The sequence below is a fragment of the Chaetura pelagica genome, unplaced genomic scaffold (assembly GCF_000747805.2).
Source record: "Chaetura pelagica isolate M959 unplaced genomic scaffold, ChaPel_1.0 scaffold316, whole genome shotgun sequence".
Classification (NCBI taxonomy): Eukaryota; Metazoa; Chordata; class Aves; order Apodiformes; family Apodidae; genus Chaetura; species Chaetura pelagica.
The window spans coordinates 198967-220121 of record NW_009953497.1 but is presented as its reverse complement, the minus strand read 5'-3'; the positions used below and the strand labels follow the sequence as shown (position 1 = coordinate 220121).

Below are 21155 nucleotides of genomic sequence, written 5' to 3'. Positions count from 1 at the left end.
GGAAAGAGCTGGAACAGCAAAAAAAAAGCAATCCCTATTTCATTCTTAAGTCTCTAAGGGACTTAGGAAGCAGCAGTGAATGCTGGAAAGCCATCCACCAAATCCAGGCAACTAATATTGCTTGCAGTGATTAACTCACTCGAGGTGCCAGCCTGCCACCTACTACTGTCAGTGTGGAAAATTCTCTGTAAGCACCCAGAGGATTTTGAAGAAAAGAAGAGAAACACTGAAAAAGAAGAGGTAAGACAGACACCAAACAACATAAAAAGTACCAGCAGCCTTTCCTTTCAGCAGCAACTATTTGCTGCAGCACTTCGCCCACTTCTGAGACAGGAGTAAAATGGACCTATCTCATCATCGCTCAGTTTTTCAAGTAACAAATTGGGAATTAATATTCACAGGTTCTATGACTGACATAATTGCAATTTAAAAAGGGCAATTAATCATCAGCCACACTGGTGGCTGACTTGCCAGGCTGCAATCTCTTTTCTCCACACCTGCCAACAAACTCACAGGAGGCAGAAGTCTCATGTGTACACACAGAGCCAGAAGTGCCACTCTCCCTCTTACCCCCAGCCCCAGCCTTCACAGTGTGCTATAGGTTTTGTCATTGTATCTTCTCCCCCAAGTGCCCCATCGACGTCATTTATCCAACCTTTTCCCCAGAAGCTCCTTCACAATGCCCAACCCATCTCCCTTACCACGTGGATAAGGAATGCTCTCTCCATGTTGTATCTCAACTGTGTCAGCCAAAGGAACTGAGGCAAAGTTCTTCAACTCCACTATGGAGTTTTTCTTGTCTCCTTATTTTCCTTTCTATCTTTGCATGAATTAGTATTTTTAAGCGTAACATCTCATCCCGTTCCTACTTGGAAAACTTATTACAAAGGTGAGAGTACAGTTCCAGAGAAGAAACCAATACAGTTTCCCATGAAAACTTCAAACCTGGCAAGTGTTTTTTATAAGAAGAATCAAAAAAGCCACTAGGGCAGTATTTACTTCCATGCTTTCATGAGAAGGTTTTAAAGCACTCTTTAAACGAAATAAAGAACCCAAGCGATTGTTCTGGGTATTAGCTCTGCCACTTTAAAATCTTTCTATGTGAGCCTCCACTGCCAGATGTGAAAGGAATGCCAACCAATAGTTCTTAGAGAAGAGACATTTGGAAATTTGTCAGTGGTGTACAGGTTTCCAGAAAAAAAAGTTCTAAGACTAAATTACTGTGGGGCGAGTATATAACCTCCTGTAGGAAGTACAATTCTTAATATAACATCCTTTCCTGAAAGGAAGAAAGCCATCAAACTGATCACCATATTATGCCAGTCTACTTATCTGGAAAGTACATAAAATGCTCTGGTGATAAATACCATAGAAAATAAGTATGAGATTGATGGAAAGATTTAGAGCTTAGCAAGCCCCAAGGTCTTCAAGTGACAATCCTTAAGACTATATCCTTGGGCCAAAGAAAATATACAACATACTTCTATGGCCAAAGAAATCTTGCTCAAACAGGTGTTCACTGCTGCATGCCAAGTGCAGCAGATAGCTGGAGACTGAGGATGTGTGTTGTAACACAAGCTGTATAGTCCTCCCCTCCTCATTCCTGCCAGTCAGCAACCAGAAATTGCCTTCATCATAACAATGCAGGAAAATAACTCAATGCTTTTGTATGTGAAAGAGAGTAATTTCAATCCTAAGAATTAAGTCAGCATGGAAGCTGGAACACAATTACATTTTGCATTTCTTGGTCAGAGTTCCAAACAAAGGTAGTTGGCAGAACATCTCCACCAGCAGATAACACCAATAAATGGCCTCATTTCCATCTATTATAAGGTAATAAACGGGCTTTGCTTCCTCAGACTGTCCTCCTTTCTATTAGGTCCCTCTCAAGATTTGCTGTCTTTTTGACACATGCTCCAGGTGTTCATCCACAAACCTCAGGATTTACAGGTTCAATGAGGAGACTACAACCCACTTCTCAGTTTGCTGAAACTAGACCAGTGCAATTATGAGCCCCCTCCAGAGTTTTCCTCATTCAGATCTTGCAAGGTTTCAGAAATCTCCTACAAGACCATTTTATTCCCAGAACTTCACCTTCCAACAATACCAGTATCATGTTGCCCACATAGGACTGACCTTGTTCTCCATTAACAAAATCAGTCCTTAACAAGAGTGTTGTGCTAAGGAATAGCAGGTATTTCACGCAACTATGCATCTTATCCCAACTTAAGAGTAAATACCCTGTAACTCAGTTGTATTTCATCATAATGACTGGCTGGATCAAAGACTTCCACTAGGCTCTTCTGCAACAGGAGAGGGTGTTTACCAAAAACAAAGTTGGGAATAAAGCTGGGGGGCAAGGGGGAAAGGAAAAAAAGGTAAATACCTTTCTCAAACAAATTCAGGGCTCCTAAGACACTGCTCAGGATCACAGATGCTTCATTTCTTATATTTCTTCAGGAGAAAAGCAAATACTTGTGCTTCCAAATTTTCCTAACACCCATAGGCTTAATGCCTCCAATCACCAATTGCTCACATCTTTATCTTCTATTGCAAAGTTTTGATAAGCTTTTTCCTTCCCAATGTCTCTCAGTCCACATGGATAAGAGTCACTACTAGAAAACAGAGACCAAAATCCTTGACTCTATTGCCTCCATTTAACAATCAGCAACTCTCTGAGTATTGTGTGAGACCCAAAGCACTGCTGTGTATTACACACTTATCTCTGCAAAACCACCCTGCACAAGTGACAACTTCCAGGCAGGGGGGAGGGGGAATTGTACAGCTTTGTGATAATTAAAGCATAGATGAGTGTCACTGCTGTAGATAATTATGCATTAGCAGTGAAATTACTTAATGGAATGAAATAAACTAAGCCAAATGTTTTGTTTTAAAGGGAATTTAGGGCCTGCAAAGGGTGCCCAACTGACAGCCCAAGAGAGCAAGAATGAGAGTCCTCTATCTTTCGCAAAAATGATACAACACCACAGCAGCCTGGCAGGCTTCCACCTCCCACCCAGGCACTGGGGGGAACCAGAGAAGTTGAAGAAAATTGCAGCAGCCTCCCAACTTATTCAGACTCTGATCCATCTGATGAGCACCCACACAGGGACCAGTCACTAAGTAGAGAGGAACAACTGACTGGGATCATTTCCTAAATACACTAGCTCTGATGAAATGGATTCATTCAACCCACAGATCTTCCCTAGACCACCCCTACAAGCAGCCAATAAAAAAAAACCCAAACATTTTTAATCAGTGTCAGCACAGCGAAGACTCCATCCTACAACAGAAACAACAGGACAAGTAGGTATATGGACCATAACAAAACTACCTTCTTCAAGAAAGCTCACGAGGTCTTTCCCCATCATCTCCTCTTGTCTCAACAGTTGCTTACCTACACTCACTCCTACCACTGATCACATCTAGATGGCTCTCAACAGCATCCTCCTCCTTGTTAAAACAAGGACTCTCAAGGTCAGTCAGAATTTATAAGGCAGCCATTTCATCTTTTGTGCTTCTCTGGCTACATTCCTTCCTAAAAACTGCTGAACATTGGAGATTCTGCTGGGGCTGAAAGCCTTGCCAACACCAGGGCCAATTAGGAGTTTCAGGATGATGCATATTAAAGTTATTATGGAAGGCAGTTATGCAGCCAGAATAAATCTTAACTGAACCTTTAAGTGGTTTTTATAACTCATTTCCCCTTCTTGAAAATATATGAAAAAATACAAATCTCCCTAAAAATCTACAGGGATTGCAGCCAACCACCAACCTCTCCCTCAAGAGAAGATTCTGCCCTCAAAGCAATAATTCATTTTTGTCAAAGGCCAGCTAGATGATCTCTAAATTTTAAACTTGAAATCACTCAAATCAGTCAGAAATTTACAATATCAGTGAAGACTGACCTGAGATACTGCCTTTATAAAAACTATGCATATACACCAAACTTCTGCAGTGGTTTTTCAGCACAGGTCTTCTTAGTCTCATAGTCTGACTACATAGTCAAAGGGATGCAGATATTATAGGCAGTTTTTATAGATCACATTTTGTAGGTAGCATTAATTAGGATGTAGGTCAAACCAGTGAATCTTAAAGAGCATCTGAGGAAGGGAGGCAGCAGGATTAGTTTTCATAGCAAGCATAAGATTTCATTAGGACAGCACCTGCCCCTCTCCTCCCACCACTTCCAAACCCAAGCTTGCTCTCAGCAGCAGTTATCTACCTCTTCAAGAAGCGCTACTAGAAACCCAACTAGAGAGCTGAAGACCAAAGAAATCTGAGGTGGCTGAGAACACATCATGTAATCTCTGTGGAAACTTGCACTGTCTTCATGACAATCTTGTCCTCCTCCCTGCAGCCTGAATACTCAGGAACTTCATAAGCTGCCTGATCTACACATTTAAGCATGAAAGGAGCCCCAGGAAGCATGATGAGAAAATGAAAAATGGAAGCAGGATGATCCAACATACATGTCCAGTTTGCAAATTATGTCAGTACATTGTGGCCTCACAACTCCAAATGATATATTTCTACCCAAACCAGTGAACTTCAAAAAGTTAGTGTTAGCTCAGTCTGAAAAATATTATGGTAACTCCTGGAGAAGCTAAAGTCAGAATGAAAACAAATAAGGAAAAACTTTGACACATTTCATTGGTATGCAAGCAATTTGAGGGCTCAGCAGTTCCCGGTCCGCCCCTGGAAAGGAATCTTCATGGGTGTCCCTTTACTGCCACCTCCAGGAAATATTCGCTGCTGCTTTGGAAGTACTCTCGACACTGCAGGAAAAAAAGGATTAACTCAACAAAGGCATCAACACTGGCACGCAACCGAGATGCACATTAAAAACGGCTGGTTCCAAAATAAGAGCACTACAGCTAAAATTACATCCCAAAGAACTGAGGTGGAAAGCAGAGCCTGCAAGATCGATAGAGAGTAGCCCCTGGGCTGAGCAGTGGTTTCAACCCCAAATAAGATATATAACTCACCTCCCAGATTCTGCATGAGGCAGGTAATAGGTTTTCCCAGATCCGAAATTCAAAGGGGTGATAATGAGGATATGCTCTTTATGGATTGTTTATTGGACTCCATTTGAACCATCACATCTTAAGGGCTCACTTGAAAAGCCAACAAATTCCTTCCTTCTAAACCAATTAAAAAATAAGCAAATAAAAACTGGTTTTCTAATGAAAGCAGAAAGTTTTATGGGAATTCAGTCAGCAATGAAGAAAAAATGTAACGTACAGGTCAGAAAAGACATTCTAATATAATTTATTTACACACACGTGTGCACAAGATGTACCTTAAGTCTCTGTGCAGGATATGGACTTAAGAGTAGATTACATGAATTATCAAGCAGGAAATTTAGTTTCAAATCAGTCTGCATCATAGCTCTTAAAATAGGCAAATGACTCGAACTGTACAGTGAAGCCTGCCCAAGCTCGACAGCAACATCTGCTGGCCAAGGAGCAACAACATGAATTGGTCTAATTTTATGGAAATTCATTATTCATTCTTATCAAGATGTGACTTTTTACTGCAGTTTAAGGATGCCCAGTAAGACATATTTCTTGTGCAGAAAGTGGATGTAACTTCTAAACATCTGTGCAAACAACAAGGCAACATTTTGCCTGCACTTGCATACAAATGTAGTTAGAAAAATCTATCATCTATCATTACCTGCCCATCGAGACATTTGAAAGTAAAACTCTGAAATGAAGAGGAGTAAAAATTCATATTAGCAAGACTGTGATGGAGGAAATCTCTTCTGTCTAGCTGCTTCAATCCCAGCTGAAAAACATCCATGGTACCCTTTGAACTACTTTTTTCCCTAAGGGAGCAGCCTGCATTTGCAAAGCCTGAGGCAGCAAAGTATTTATCAACCACTAGTCCGATCTACACAGAGGAGAATGGCAGGTAAGACCATTAGAGCTCCTTTCCCTCCAGGTGCCTTAACACATTCCTTATTAACCTTAGAAAATAAAGACTGCTACAGCAGAATGACATTATTGGAGCAGGAGCACAGCTAATGGTCCCCACTTAATTTGGGCACAAACTGATATTCTATCTAGATTAATTACACTGAAACTCTTATTTTTACCCCAGATGCATAAAATTTTATGAGCTACTTTTAAACTGTTCTAAAGAAAAGAAAATACAAGTGGCTGGCAACAGCTTCAAGATTGCATTTAGACCTTCAGCATGATGTGGAACAAGGGCAGAGTGACCTGGGAGCTGGTTCTGAACACAGGCTTCCCAACAGCCACCAGATGGGAAAAGATGTTGACGCTTCCCGCTTCTGTTACCAGCACAGGAACAGTGTCAAATTCTTACTTGACCAGAGAACCACCTCTTTTTACAGGTCACTGTGTAACAGGAAATCACAGGCAAGTAGGTTTTAAATGGAACTCAATAATAACCTGCAGTAGCACAAAGCTCAGAAAAATTACACTGCAAAATGCTGAACCTTTAACAGAACAAGCTATGCTGGCTGGGTGGGCAACTTTTTAAATGATAGAAAACTATGGGCTGGACTGACATTCATTACCTTTAAAATTGGAGTTGGCTTTGCAGTTTAAAGCTCTCATGCTCTTTCAAGTTCTGTGCTTGAAACAAAATTCTTTTACCCTGAAAAATTAGGTTAAAGGATGTAAGAAACATTAAAGTTTATTTGCAGCTGACAAGTTTTTCTTTAGTAGTTTTTGTTTTGATTTTTTTGTTATTTGGTTTTTTAGGGTGCTGCTTTGTTTTGTGGCAGTTTGTTGTTTGGTTTTGTGTTATGATTTGTTGTGGGGGAGTTTTTTAAGTATATCCTTATTCCCAGTTCCCACTTTTTCCACATTAAGCTGCTAAACCAGGAGAGCATATCACATGAAAACACAAAAATGACTGATTGCTCAGGTCCTCAGCTGGGAAGAGAAAAGCTTTTGTAAGGAACCATTTGTGTATTGGAAGTTTGGAAGCTACAGAGGGGAGTCACCATTTCAGCTCAACAGTGCCAATTACAGCTATAGCAAGATGAATACTGAGGAACACATCCATTCTGCTCAGAAGCTGGAGAGAAGGGAAAAGGAGAGAGCAGAGGTATGAGCCTATGTGTTTAGAAAAAGGCTTGAAGTCATCTGCTAGACAGTGAGCCACTTTTTTCCATGGCAAAAGCATTAGGCTGAAAATCAGTGAATGTACATGGCAAGCTCTCAGTCCTAATTGGAAGAGCACCGGTTATTTAACAAATGTATCCTTAGTCTAATGTACTATTCAAGTACATATTAAACTATAGAGCTTTTTTCTTTTGGACAGTAATTATACATAGCCCTGCTCTGTCTGATTAATTTTTACTCTCAACTCAGCATCATCCTTCAAGTTTGCCCATTATCACGAAGTCTTCAAGGCTAAAAAGGCTCTAAACCCCCAATGTAACACACAGGAAAAAGAAAGGCAGCTAACTCTCTAATTCCTTCCCTCCCTCATAAGCTTGCAGGTGTTCTATTTTCATTGTCTGAAAATCAAAGACAGTCACCAGCTCATTTCCTCTCCCTTAGCATAGGCCCTTTTAAGAAGCTACTTTCCATCATGTTTTACTCAGTACTTATAAATAATACAGATAATTGCAGATGGTCATAATAAACAAGCAGAGAAGTGCATACATATATAGTACAAAGGAAACAATAAAAATTCTGATGTGCTCCAAAAGCAGAAGGAATTCCTGGCAAATAGCAGCAGTTGCATCCAGGTCAATCTTGCAGTTGATGAAAAGCTTTCACAGAGCCAAAAATAGAGGGACAGACTTTAGACAAAGCCAAACAAGGGTGCTGGCAGCTCACTTCCCTCTGCAGCATCTCCTACCTCCGCCCCACATGCAACACACATCGCTATTTCTTCCCTAAAATTTGCGTTAGGAAGGAGATATATTGCTCATGGAAAGACAAGTTTTTAACTGCTGAAACTCCAAAATACATAAGCAGTGTGCAATTAGGCAGATATTATGCAGACCATTATAAGAGACTGCAGGAGCCCAGCCAGCTGCCCAAGAGTTAACATCACGCATTTCTCATCAAAACCTCTTCCAAGAGGTTAAGCACACAATAGACTATCTAAAGCACAGCTAGAAAGGCTGCTTGAAATTCCACACATGTGCCACAGCAATGTATTTCTATTAATGTCCAGTGTGTGTCAGCATGAAGATAAGCTACCAACATCATGTCCAACCAGCCAGCTAGAGAATGGGACGCCGTGTAAAACATTGTCTGATGCTCAGAATCCCAGAGAACAGCAGCGTTTGCAATCTCACCCGCTGCACACGTGCCTGATAACACCACCAAGGAGGGGAAGCAGCAGGAGCAAACCATCCAGCAGCTTTGGGAAAGGGAAAAGACAAGACACAGAAAGAGGGAGGGAGAGGGAAGCAAACAAGAATGAAAATAAACTTCATCAGTAAACAGAAGCAGGTTTGAGGATCCCCAACTATGGCAAAGTGTGTAAAATAACTGGAAAAAAAACTCCCTGAAATTTAGTGTTTGCATAGGCTGGCTTTAACTTTTCTTTAAGGTGAGAAATCAATAAATATCACCAGTACTTAGTTTGATTTCTCCCATCATGCCATGTAGATTCAGCTTCACCTTCTAGTACAATCCAGCAAAGCTATTTGTATCAGGAAACATGTGGAAGACACTGTATTTGAGAAAATGTGATCTTGAACAGGACACATCTGCTCTCTTGGGCCTGGTACTTGAGGCATCCATATGTTAACATGAGCAGCTGCTGTAGGGAACCTGCTGGAATACCCTGAGCTGGTCTGTGCTGTGCACCGGCAGATGTTGTCACAGGGGTACCATGCCAGCCCATCAGGGCTTGCTAATATAATCTGTAACCTACCTATCCTTGAGAAAGGTAAACTGTATATGGATGAAGGCATGGAATGCAGTGATCCTGACAGGGAGACCACTGTGCATTGAGGAGGTGGTGACCCACAGAACAGTTACCCTGAGCAGGCACTTCTGAGAGTGCAAGAGCAATCAAAGTGTTCCATTCAGTGCAAACTTCATTAGCCCTTAAAAAGAGAGCCATATTATTAAATACTTCCCAGTCAGAAACATCAACAACATTTTCAGTGATCAAGGATCACTGATCCAAGATCCAAACACTGCCACTTCTTAGACAGAATACAATGAATACTGGAAAGCAATTACCAAATACTAAATTAGATATATGCAATATTCCAAATGCTCTTAAAACACTGACAAGCAAAATCATAATAAAAAAAATTTAACCAAACTAGAGGGAACCAGTCTTATAACACTTTCAGCTTTTATACCCTTGACAGTCCATATCACACTTGCATAATACTGGCTGCTAGGAAAGGAAAACCCACTGAAACATCCTGATGTGTTGCCAAATCTGTTGCTTATGCCCCCAAAATTAGAACTGAATTTTGCTACTCCACAGTAGTCTGGCAGTAAAAAAAATAAAAATGCAGTACCAGCTTTGCTGGACCATTCATGGAGAAATATATCAATATAATTTCTTTATCAATTGAATATGTTGTAGTTATAGGTGGGGAAAAGGGAGGCTGGCAATTTTTGCTTCTTAAATGATCCAATGGCTTTACATTAACCCTAAGTCAGAACAATTAATCTGGGAGAAGTTTCTGTGGAGTATATGAACTTGGTAGAAAAAAAGAAGTGTGAAATATCGGCACAGGAAAACAGAAGGCAAAAGAAGGAAAGCAGGCAGCCTCCCAGGCAACTTCAATTTGTTGCAGCTTTAGGATTTAAAAAGAGGCCAACCTTATGATAAGGTTCCTTAGCCCAAGAGACTAACAAAATGAGAAGCTCAAACGACCATCAGCTGCTGAAATCTACAAAAAGTCTCCAAATATAAATTAACCTTCAGAGTCAAGAGATAAAAGCCTAGCTGCAGAAATTGGAAGTTGCTAAAAAAAATTCTATAAATGTCTGACAAATCATAGCAGCAGTAGGAGGGAAAATAAGGAGCATATACACAGCATCTTACACTTAGCCAGATAACACCTTTTGGCTTCCCTGAAGAGAAGATGAAGAAGAGGTTTTCTTGTTGTTTGGCTTTGTTTTTACCTTCTGGGTTCATTGTAGCACATATTCTCCAAAACTGTCTTAGTTAAATTTAGACCTCACTGATGCTCCAGAGACTAGAAGTTACCAGCTTGCTGTATGTAGAAGACACACAGATCCTCACCATGCCAAGTTTAATTTCAATGCAAACCTTTCCAAAATCCACCACTGAATACTGCAAGATTACTTGCTATAGGGATCCCTTAAATGTTCAGTGGTCTTATAAAAAGAAGTAATTGTCTCACTGCAGAAATGCACCCATCTCTATGGTAGAAGGTAGCAGCCAAAGAGGAACACAACTGGAGGGGACAAGGAGGTATGTTCTGGCCAGAGACTATAGTTTAACAGACCACTAACTTTAAATACTGTACATGTTAATACATCTTCTTCAAAGGAAAGTCTAAAAAATCTCTTGGCAAGAATAAGAGGGATAAGAAGGATCATGGTCTGAAGCTAATCAGCCTTGCTATTTAAATCCCCCCATCAATAGCTTGCAACATTTTGCAACAAATCATTAGGCTTAAACCAAAAAACATATCTTTCCATTTGTAGCAACACATTTAAAAGGCAGTTTTATTCAATTAGTGACAGCAATCAAAAACAACTGCATGGCAGTTTCTAGCCAAAGATAAGATCAACTCTGACCAACCTAGACAGAACTCCCTGGCTGGTTTTGCATGCACTAAGGGTAGGTGCAAGGGTGTTTGACACAGTATGTGAATGCTCTTCCAACAGCCAAACTGCGGGAACAACACTCAGCAGAAGTGCTGCCCCCACAACCAGTGGTACCCACAGTAGAGGTAGGAACTGATGTCCTAGGAACTAAATGCACTAGCCATTTTCCAAAGAAAACGAAAAATAATCTGAAAAAAGGTATTATTCCATTAGTAAACACATGTAGATACTTGTTGCTAATCACTGTAAAATCAATGAAGATCAAACTTGGAAAAATATAACTGAATGAGATTTTTCCTCATTTTGCATTTTTTTAAAACAAGCCTCCACATTTTCCAATTTAAATAACTGTCTTCTGCTTCAGCCAAAAAAACCTTCAGGAAATATTTACAGAAATTAAAGCACCATCACACACTAAAGCCTAATATTTGTATTAGCAATGTCTCCTCCCAGAACCAAAACATTTCCTCCATGTAGGTTCACAGCTTCACAAAGAGATTTAGCTCCATGTGCTACACTTTAACAGCAGAGCAAAGAGAACCAACAAACTGGCCTTGATGGAAGCAGTATCCAAACCATTAAGCAAAGCTCACAAAGACAATACCTTTCATTACATCACCTCAAATAAATAGAGCGGGAAAAAATGACAAGTTTAATCACAAAAGTCTGACCTCAAACACGGCAGCCTCACATCACTGACTGCCCCACACAGCCACAGCTTCAACCACCACGCTACTACTGGACCTCCACTGGTCACTTCAGCTTATGACAATGATATGAGATTACACAAAACAAAACCCAGCCAAAGATAAGAGATGTTTACGTATGGTTAATCAACCAGGATGCAGCTGATCCTCAGCTTATCACAAAGTAAATTAAAGCCTTAACATAACTCAATCATGTTCAGCACTGTTTCTAAAACCATCTTCAGTACTAGCTCAGTTGCATCTACAGCTGATACTGCTCAACAACAGTGGGCAATCCACAGGTAAAAGGTAAGCAGGATTGGTTTGAAGCCTCATCAATGACCAGAAATTTAAACAAAACTTTCCATGAATGGGCCAATTGGATCATTCTTCCAACTCCTATAGGGCTAAAAAGAAAGCACTACTCTACCTGATCACTCCCCTACTGCCTCCAAAATTCTCTGTTGTACCAAACTACGAATAAGCTGTTTATGCTTCTTTCAACAATTTTACCTCCATGTTCTTTGAATGGAGAAGAAAACATACCAACTAAAAGAGTTTCCCAAGTACGTCACAAAGTTCAGAATCCCATGTTTACAAGATGACATCACTATCAAAACCCACTGCTCTGAGCAAAGGCATTCCTCCATGTCATGCATTCTTCCTTCAGCCTCTCCTGAATCAGCAAGAGGAGATGAGAGTCTCTAAAGAGCAAAGATATTATTTCTGGGCAACAAATCATCTGAAAGAATCTGACAGCCTATGACCGATTATAATTGGCTACTGAAGCAAGCAGAGACAAACCTTAAATCCTAGCATTTTCTCCCATTCTTATATTCTGGGCCACACTAGTCTCAACAGCACAAGGCTGGAACCACCAGAAAGCAAAGGCCAACAAGGCCAGCAAGCAGGACATGACCAGGAACGCTGGGAATAATAAGTCCTTTCTCACTGACAGCTGGAGAAACACTTTACAGCAATTTAAGAATTCTGTGCCCAGTTTTTTTACACACAGCAACCAATGCTTGTCAGTGTTGTCTGAAAAACCTAATCATGGTACAAAGTTTCTCCTACCACTGCCCACTTCTGAATTCACTCTTCCAAAGTGGGAAGGAAGACAACAACTTTTGGTCAATAACTCTGACAAGGCCATTATCCTGGGGGTATTAAATGGCAAGATAAAAACTTCAGGGCTTTGCACAAATCATATTAGTTCAATTCTCAAATCTGGGTAATGCTTCTTTTCAAAGTATTAATTTCATTTATTCTATTTGCTCTCTCTCTGTCCTGATAACACAGGCACACATGGCCCCTAAATGAGATCCTCCTATTTTCTAAGTTATAATCCTCCCTTTCTATACTAGTAATGAGATGTCTTTGCTTAATCGCGTTTATTTTCCCCCCCTCAGCTTCTGCTTTTCTCCATCTCCATTCCACATTGATTTGTCTCAAAGGTTTCAGTAAAAACCATCAGGCAGGGAGTCAGTGGCTCCAAGAGGCTCACGATGCATATGCTGTACTTGCTGTGCAGCCTCAGGGAGATTACACAAGCAGAAAGGAGAAAAAAGAGCAGCTTTGCTTGCAAAGTTTCTTTTGTTGGTAAGGAGGAGGAAAAAAAAAGCCAAAAGAACTGAGAAGCTAGGAGAAGAGGTTTTGATTAATTGGAAATGAAAAAGGAAAAAACTCCTGGTACAGTGGAAAGTTGAGACTACTCACAACAAAGTGAATTAAATAACTTGACTATGACAACTCTGGAAGCTCCTCCTGCTAGAAACAGAAAAGGATTTAAAGCTAGCTGTATGAATTCTTGGATATGTCACATGAGACTTAAAGCCTGCTACAAGCATGAAACACCCTAGGCCCTCCTGTGTACATAGGATCCTTGTTGTACCCTAAGTACTCACAGCATTCAATTCTTCAGAGGACAGTCAGCACCGTGATCCTGCAGTGCTGTACAGACAAACATTTTCTCCCCAATACAAATTGGTGAGAGCTCTTCTGCAGCAGCTTAGCAAACTACCTCCATCTGAGCCAGTCCCTCGTGGTTAATTAAAAGCAATATTCACTCAAAAAGGGAAGTGAATGCTGCAGTGTTTATACTTACAAAGCCGCTTTCCTTCTTGAACTAAACCTTTAAGGAGTTTTACTCAAAGCCTAAAATATCTAGAGGCTAAGTACTTTGTTCAACCTCAAACAAAGAAATAAAGACAAGTATGTAGAACAGGACCTATGTACTTAACTCTAAATCCTTCTTGTAACTAGTTCACCACCTCAAGAAAAACCAAAACAAAACACAAACTAGAAAAAAACAAGCATAGGAAAAAAAATAAGTTCTAATCAGCACCCTCTCCCATAAATGATGAAGCAACTGGACCCAGAAGTTGACAGCATGTTCTCTATCAAATATTAGCTCTGGTCCACCATCTCTTCAGGACTGTGCACTATATAAGACTGAAGAAATGCTTCATAGCAACACTGCCAATAATAAAAGTCAGTGAGTGAAAATCATGAAGAACAGATTAAATGACAAGCAACATTCAGCACAATCAAAACGTAATGATTTCAAATACAGCTATCCTATTTGGATTTATGAACTACAAGTGGCAAGGTTAAAGGAGAACATTGCAGTAGTACTGGAGGCAATGATACAAGAGAAGGCTACTAATCACCAAACTGTGTCAAGGGCAGAGGGCAGCTCGAGATCTTACTGCAAATTTTAAAAGATAAAGAAATAAATCTTTCTAACTATTCATGGCATAATTTTAATTTTTTAATAAATTAAGTACTGCTAGAAGCAAATTATTCACTTGCTGTTTCTTTCATGGGAGTTGCCATTTTTCTCTGGCTTCCTCAGTAGATTGTAACAACAACAGCAAAAAACCTGGAAGTTGTTCCCTTATAAATTTAAGCAGATAACATCCACTGCCATCTGCACCTGAGCTACTTCTAGGTACCTAGAGTTACACTACAATCTGCTACCTGAAAGAGGTGAATGACAAGAGATGAAAGAGCAGCTCACACCCATTATTCGCCTCATGTGTTAAAGATAAAAATCATAAGACTGAACAAGAAATATTCAAGCTCTTTTTCAACTAAAGGAAGAAAACAATACTGGAAGACAAAAGACAGATATTATTTGAGTATGATTGAGTCAATAAGGTAACCACACCCAAAAGGAAACCATAGCTGAGATAAAGCAAGTCTGATAGGGATCCAAATAATTTAAAAAGATGGCAAAAACAGTTTCTGCTTAGGAAGACATCTAGAAGCCGACAGCCAATAGCTTTGACCTCATCTTTGCAAGGACAGGCTAGACTATTCCATTTTTAAGGACCTTAAATTTATGACTGATCAAGAGATAGTTAAAGAGCAATGAAATTTAACAGTTTCTTGTTCTTGCACCACACTCTGGGCTAACACTCCATGGTCACTCTTTATCTTTTATGAGTTACACAAGGAGAGTCTGATGAGATTTTTACAGAGCGTCAAGTATGCAATGTCTAGGTATGTGACATGGCAGGATTAAAAGCTTATACAGATAATAGAACAGCTTTTGCATGTTAGAGGTCAGGTCTCAACTCATTTTTAGAGGTGCTCTCTGTACACTTCAAAAATATTACCTGGCTCTGCTAGTTACATTTCTCTAACATTACTCTACACCTCACTGCAGGAGGACAGGGCTCTGCTTCTAAGCCAGGCCACAACTTTAGACTGGACAACAAATCCACCAGCTCTTTCCACTCACCTCTTTTGAGGTCTGCTAATCACATTTCTAAAGAGAATATTCACCTCCTGGTGGGAAGAGAGTTAATACTGCGTGTGCTGACCCAGATGTTCTATGCACAGGAATGGCAGACACCTGCCTCAGACATTGCTATTCTAAAGCTCAGTGATCCTGCAACTCCTGTGGTTGGAGTACAATCTGCCAAGATGAAATTTCTATGACACAGCAGCTGTTCAGAAGCTAGATTCAGGAGAACAATCTCAGAGATGTACCAGCCCAGCCACATAAACATTATCATGGAGTCAGAAAGTACATGTCCATGACCAAAATAAGAAATGGACAAATTTACGGAAGACAATTTCATTAAGGACTGTTGATCACCAACATGAAAATACAACCTCTTGCTGAAGAAGCCTCTAAGTCCCAGAAGAGCAGAAGCTGGAAGTTTATACTAGATGTCTACTCTGCTCTCATGCCCTCTGTAAGCAGCTGCTCTGGATCACTATCAGAGATGGGCTATAGCTACAAGAACCTTCTGTCTGAACCACTATGGCCATTCTTATATACATTTTATTTATTCAGCCACCCAAAATGCCTTCATATTATAACCTCAAAACTCTTCACAGCCAAGATATGTGCCTGGTAAGCCATGCCTGTTAGCATTCAACATATAGAAAAGAACATGCTTATAGAAGGATTCTTCACTTAAACCAAGTGCATGCACCACGTCAGTGGGATGGAAGAAACACAATGAAGAACATCATTACTAAAGTCTGTCCTCTACCTAAACCATCCCCTTTCAACATGTACCATGAAAGGAGAATTACTCCAGTTCTCTCAAAGTTTAAACATCACAGTCCACATGAACAGGCAGTTTGATCTCACCATGGCAAGCACAGTCCTACCTAGCTGTCACACCCTGACACCTCATACCCCTGCAGGTCAGGATAAAGTGGCAGTTCCAGTAAGACTCTGCACTGTGTAAAGGCAGTACGCTGCCATAGTAATGTTAGTATAGAAAACAAGAAAATAGTATCACGTGAATTTTAAGGACCAATGACAACTCCAGTCTACCACAGTGATAGAAGCCCTTTTCTCTACTCAGTCTCATCTCACTGTACTTCTGCCTCCATCACTGCTGTTCTCAGCATTGGTGTGACAAAAACTCAGTAGGTTATCTTAGTCTGACTAACAGTAAAGGCTGCAAGAAGAAGTTCCCAAAAATAAGTCTGCCTACTGGGCAAGAACAGATTGGCTGGGAGTCACGGGTGTGTACAAAAGGGGTTTATGCTTCCTGGTCCCTAAAAAATTAACCTTTAACCTGCTTCAGAACGTTACAATACTTGACAGTTTTATAATAGTTCTTTTTTTACCAGCATCATAAAAGACTCAAACAACAGAACTTGTTATTATTTTTTTATTAATTTTGGTATTCGCACAATTACACTCTAGAAAAAACAAGGAAAGTTTCAGTATATATCAAGTCAGCAGAATCTGATCCTGCATATATCAAAACACTCATTCATACACTTGAGAGTTTAAAAGTTTCCACTCTAGCTCAGACAACTCAGCTCACACTGATCTGGCACAGGTAAAGCTGTCCCCTGCACAGTCATTGCTTATGCCTCTCCCTGCAAGCTTGGCCTTAGCCCCACTGCAGGAAATGGTACAAGTGTAGCTGGCCCTCTATGTTGTAACCCAAACGTTAAGTGATGAATTAGGAGGTGATGAGCGTTTCAGCCGAATCAGAGTTTCTAAGCTCATCACACAAGTGACATTTAATGAACCCCTCAAGCAGAGGTATTGTAGCTCATCCTGCATGGAAATACACTGGTACTCACCAGCTGGCTTGCTCTCTGCCTCTCATCATTAGCCTTGTTCCTTTCCTGCTGTTTTGCTGCTTCCCTCTCTCTTTTAGCCAGACGGAGCAGCTCCTCTTGGACCAGTGCCTGTTCCTGCTCATACCTGTATGAGCATCAAAGGCAAACAGAGAGAAAGAAGGTGATCAGCAGACTTCTGGCAACAGGGTGGTGGCTTAGCATGGACTATCCCTGTCTAGAGCTGCAACACAAATCCATGATCTATTTGACACAAATTCTGCTCACAGCTTCTCCATTATCAACAAGAATTTAAAAGTCCAATAAACTTTAAACATGATCTGCAACTTTGGTGAGGTACAGCTCTGGCAACAACAGTGGACTTAGCAGCAATATAAGTTTATACTTCAGTTATATTTAGCTTTATTATCTACTTATTACCTGAAAACAGTGAGAATAGGAAGTAGTTAGCTAAATAGATACTGCTTTGGAAAAGATGGAGTGATATACAACAATAAAAGGAAAGAACACAAAAGTCTGATCTTTACAGCATCTTTAAGAGCACACAGATGGATCAGGCCAGTAGTTTTATAACAGAAAGCTACTGAGCTACACAGAGTGGAAGTTCTCACTACCCTGCAATGCCTAGAACTAGGAGGAGAGTGCAGTGGTTCTGACAGGGAGGACAGTCTTCTTTTGCATTTTTTTCCCCTTACCCCCATATCTTTACAGTTATTTCTATCTTAATAAATTTAATACCCTTGGATGAAAAATTCATAGCACTCTAGTTCTGGCTGAGTGACATTATGTCCAGCCTAGGAAAAGGAGGACAAATGGAATCAGATACATAAATGGATCTAATTATTTTAGATGTAAACTTCACCTCACCTCCTGTACAGTTCCTGCTCTGCAGCAGAAGACTTCTGACCAGAGTCACTTGCTGTTGGTGGCTGGATTCCTAAAAAAAAGAACAGAAGCCTGTGACAGCTACAATACAAAACACAGTCCTTCATCACAGAAGTTATTTGAGTAACAGAATTTCATGTGTCACCCCATGAAAAAAAAAAATACACCTTGAAAAGTCTGAAGAAAATATAAATTTGATGGATGGAGTTTGAATTCATGAAACAAAAAGACACTGACAGCATCATCCTCAACAATGCACACTGAACAATGCACACAGGCTACAGAAACTTCCAGGTAAGGATGTTAACTCCTCAAATCCTGGTTCATACTGAAACATAAGCATGGGGTTAGAGGTACTTTCCTTTTCCTTCCCCTAGTTCCATTAAGTTTTCCTCCTGACCTCCTGCTTTCCCACAAGTAGAGATGAAACTATTTGATGGCATCCAAGCCATCCACATTGCTGAATCCACTTTCAGGAAAGATGTGAGATAACAGCAAACAAATCTCTAAAAGCACAGGCTTGCCTCCCTAACTTGATGCTACTGTGGATGCCTTAAACAAATCCACAAGATAGCACATAGCAACAAAGTATATTTGAGAACCAAAAGAAATCAGTTTTCTGACCTGTAAAGACAGACAAGCTCAGAAACCAAGTTCTCACCATGCACTTGGCAAGCTGTACTGTGTCAGTCTATCCTTCCCTATGAGCCTATTTCCAAAGAACAAAAAGCAGCATTTCCCCAACACATCCACAATATCATCCCTGTGCAAACAAAGGAGACAACAAGGCAGTTTGCCAAGAATGACAGATAAAATAAAAAAATCTGCCTTGCTTATTGCATGTTCACCTGAAATTCTAGACATATTCACAACGTGATACAAGTTTATTAAAGTATCCAAAAAGGATGATAAACCAAAGATGGAGAAGAAAATTACCTAGAAAAATAAGTTGTCTTACTTAAGGTCACAGAGCAAAAGAACTAGAACCACAGCATTTCAACTGCTAAATGCTACAGCCAGCTTGCAGAAACAAAGAGGACATCACAGGATTGTACCATCCATGGCAGGCAGTGATGACAAGATCTACACACAAAAATGTTACAGGCTAATCAAAGAGCCCCCTCACAACAAGACACTCTTGGAAAATATAAGCACAACATATAACATACAGTGACAGTGTCAAACCAGTCAGCAGGCCTGACATGGACTGACAGTACCTGTAGGAGACCTGAATTTCCCTTCTGCAGCTGGTGAAGATTGAGCTGTGCCACTGAATGAATAGGGAGATCTCTGGTTGTCCCTTCTGCTTTGAGGAGATGCTTTCATTCGGTTCACTACATCTTCAGAGAGCTGAAATATACATACACAGGAAAGAAATTAATCAAGTCAATTCTTAATGCACCTTAAAAGCTCCCCACTTGTCAATTTCCACATTACTGCAAGTGTGTTGTCAGTTACCTCATTTCAATGCCATGGTCCTTCAAATCCAGGTAGTCAACATTTGTACATTGACTTTATTTTTAAAAATCATACCCTACCAGTAAGTGATAAAACTTCCAAACTACTGATTCTGAAGTCTTTACTAGATAAGGACAACTGATCTTTCACAAGTCCATCCATCCCTCCCTCTCCCCCCATGCCTGCTAACCCAGCTCAGCATGGCAAAGTGCTGCAAACCACACGGCAGGAACAGCTGCACAGCCTCCCACTCATGTACAGCTGCAAATATTTTTGCACTCTCCCTTAACTTGGTACAAACTCATGGAAAAGAAAGAAAAGTTAACTTGAAGTTTTCTGGCAATCGAGTCCAAGGTGCTTCCCACAGTTAAGACTGGCTTCTTTTTTCTTCCAAGGTCAGAGGATCTGTGCTCACTGTTCTGGCTCCAGGGCAAAATAAAATGAAGCTGTTTCCTCATCTAGGCCGGGCACAACAGAAAATATATGCTCAGCTGAACCACTGCTATCTCATTTAATAGCATTTTTAATATCATTATAAGCTGTTAGGTCAAGCCCCTTGTTTATGGGAACTGGTCTTTAAAAACACAAATCTGCAAAAAGCCAAGCTTTGGTGAGGAAAGGCTCAACAGAACTACTTTCATGTACACAGCTGAAAAAAAAAACAAATAAATAACATCTGCAAATGGTTATTTTGTTTCACAAAACAAACAAATGGAAAAACGAAAACATTTGCTTCAGCAAGTCAAACAGAAAGGTCCACAAAGACCACAGCTCATTTAACCTAACTAGATATCATGACATACATAGAGCATCTTCACCTTGAGCACCTGGAGGTCATAAACAAACCAGTAACCCGCTTTTTTCTCTAGTTCCACCAGCACCAGACTGATAGAGCAGCTAAATAAACTAAAGCACCTGAACAAATTAAATCTGTGGCAGGTACTGGTGAGTCCTCAAGGGGTGCTTATATCTTGTACAGAGAAATCAGGCAAGAACAACCTTACCTCCATCAAACACTTTAAGAAGGAGACTGGCACCATCTTAGTTAATTTATATCAAGTGATTAGTAAAAATTAAATGAAAAAACAAGTAACTACAGCAAAACACACTCTGCAAGCTCATTTCAGACAAATCCTAGGGGGACACAGGATAAAAGTACAAAGAATCAAAAGCAATTAAAATTATTATAGTAACAATAAATAAAAACAAGCAACAACAAAAGCAATCTGAAATAGCTGATGAAAAATAGGGAGCGAAATTTTGATGAGAGAAGAAATGTTCCTTAATTATCTCACCACCACCAGTCTCCTTGGTTTGTTTTCACAACCCACACACGGAGATGTCCGATCCAAGTTCAGGAAGCAGGTTCCCACTGCCCCTCCTGGGAACCCCCCCTCCTCCCCAGCACCTCCCCGCCCAGCAGGGCCCTGCCAGGGCTCCCAGCACCATCGGCGAGGGCCGAGGTGTCTCCCCCAGGTGCCCTCAGAGCCAGGCAGCGCCTTCAGCACCAACCTGCGTGCCAAGCACCCGGGAGCAGCCAGACGGGCTCACGAAGCAGCGACGAGGGAAGGGCGGTTGGGAGCAGAGTTTGGAAAGGGAGGGAAGGGGCTGAGCCACGCTCGGGCCCTCAGCCCTCTCTCCTACCCCTCCCCACTACATCCCATCACCTCTCCAAGCTCCTTCAACCTTCCCGTCTGCCCTCCCCTCCTCCTCGATGGTTTTTCTCACTCACCCCTCCCTGCCCTGACCCACCTTCCCCCGCCCACCCTGCCAGCCCAGCAGGGCCTGCCCGGCCCGGCTC

The 21155-nt window shown here is 40.8% G+C and overlaps 1 protein-coding gene across 1 annotated transcript in view; it reads right to left on the bottom strand.

The window, feature by feature from the left end:
• The window catches only part of CHCHD6 (coiled-coil-helix-coiled-coil-helix domain containing 6), a 72437-nt gene extending 52043 nt beyond the window's left edge, over window positions 1–20394 (bottom strand). The window contains exons 1-4 of the mRNA XM_009999303.1: window positions 20359–20394; window positions 19114–19246; window positions 17879–17948; window positions 17015–17138 (exon numbers count right to left, since the gene is read on the bottom strand). Of these exons, the coding sequence (XP_009997605.1) occupies window positions 17015–17138; window positions 17879–17948; window positions 19114–19246; window positions 20359–20394 (363 nt within the window). The remainder of the gene's footprint in view (window positions 1–17014; window positions 17139–17878; window positions 17949–19113; window positions 19247–20358) is intronic.
• Window positions 20395–21155: the final 761 nt, after the last annotated feature.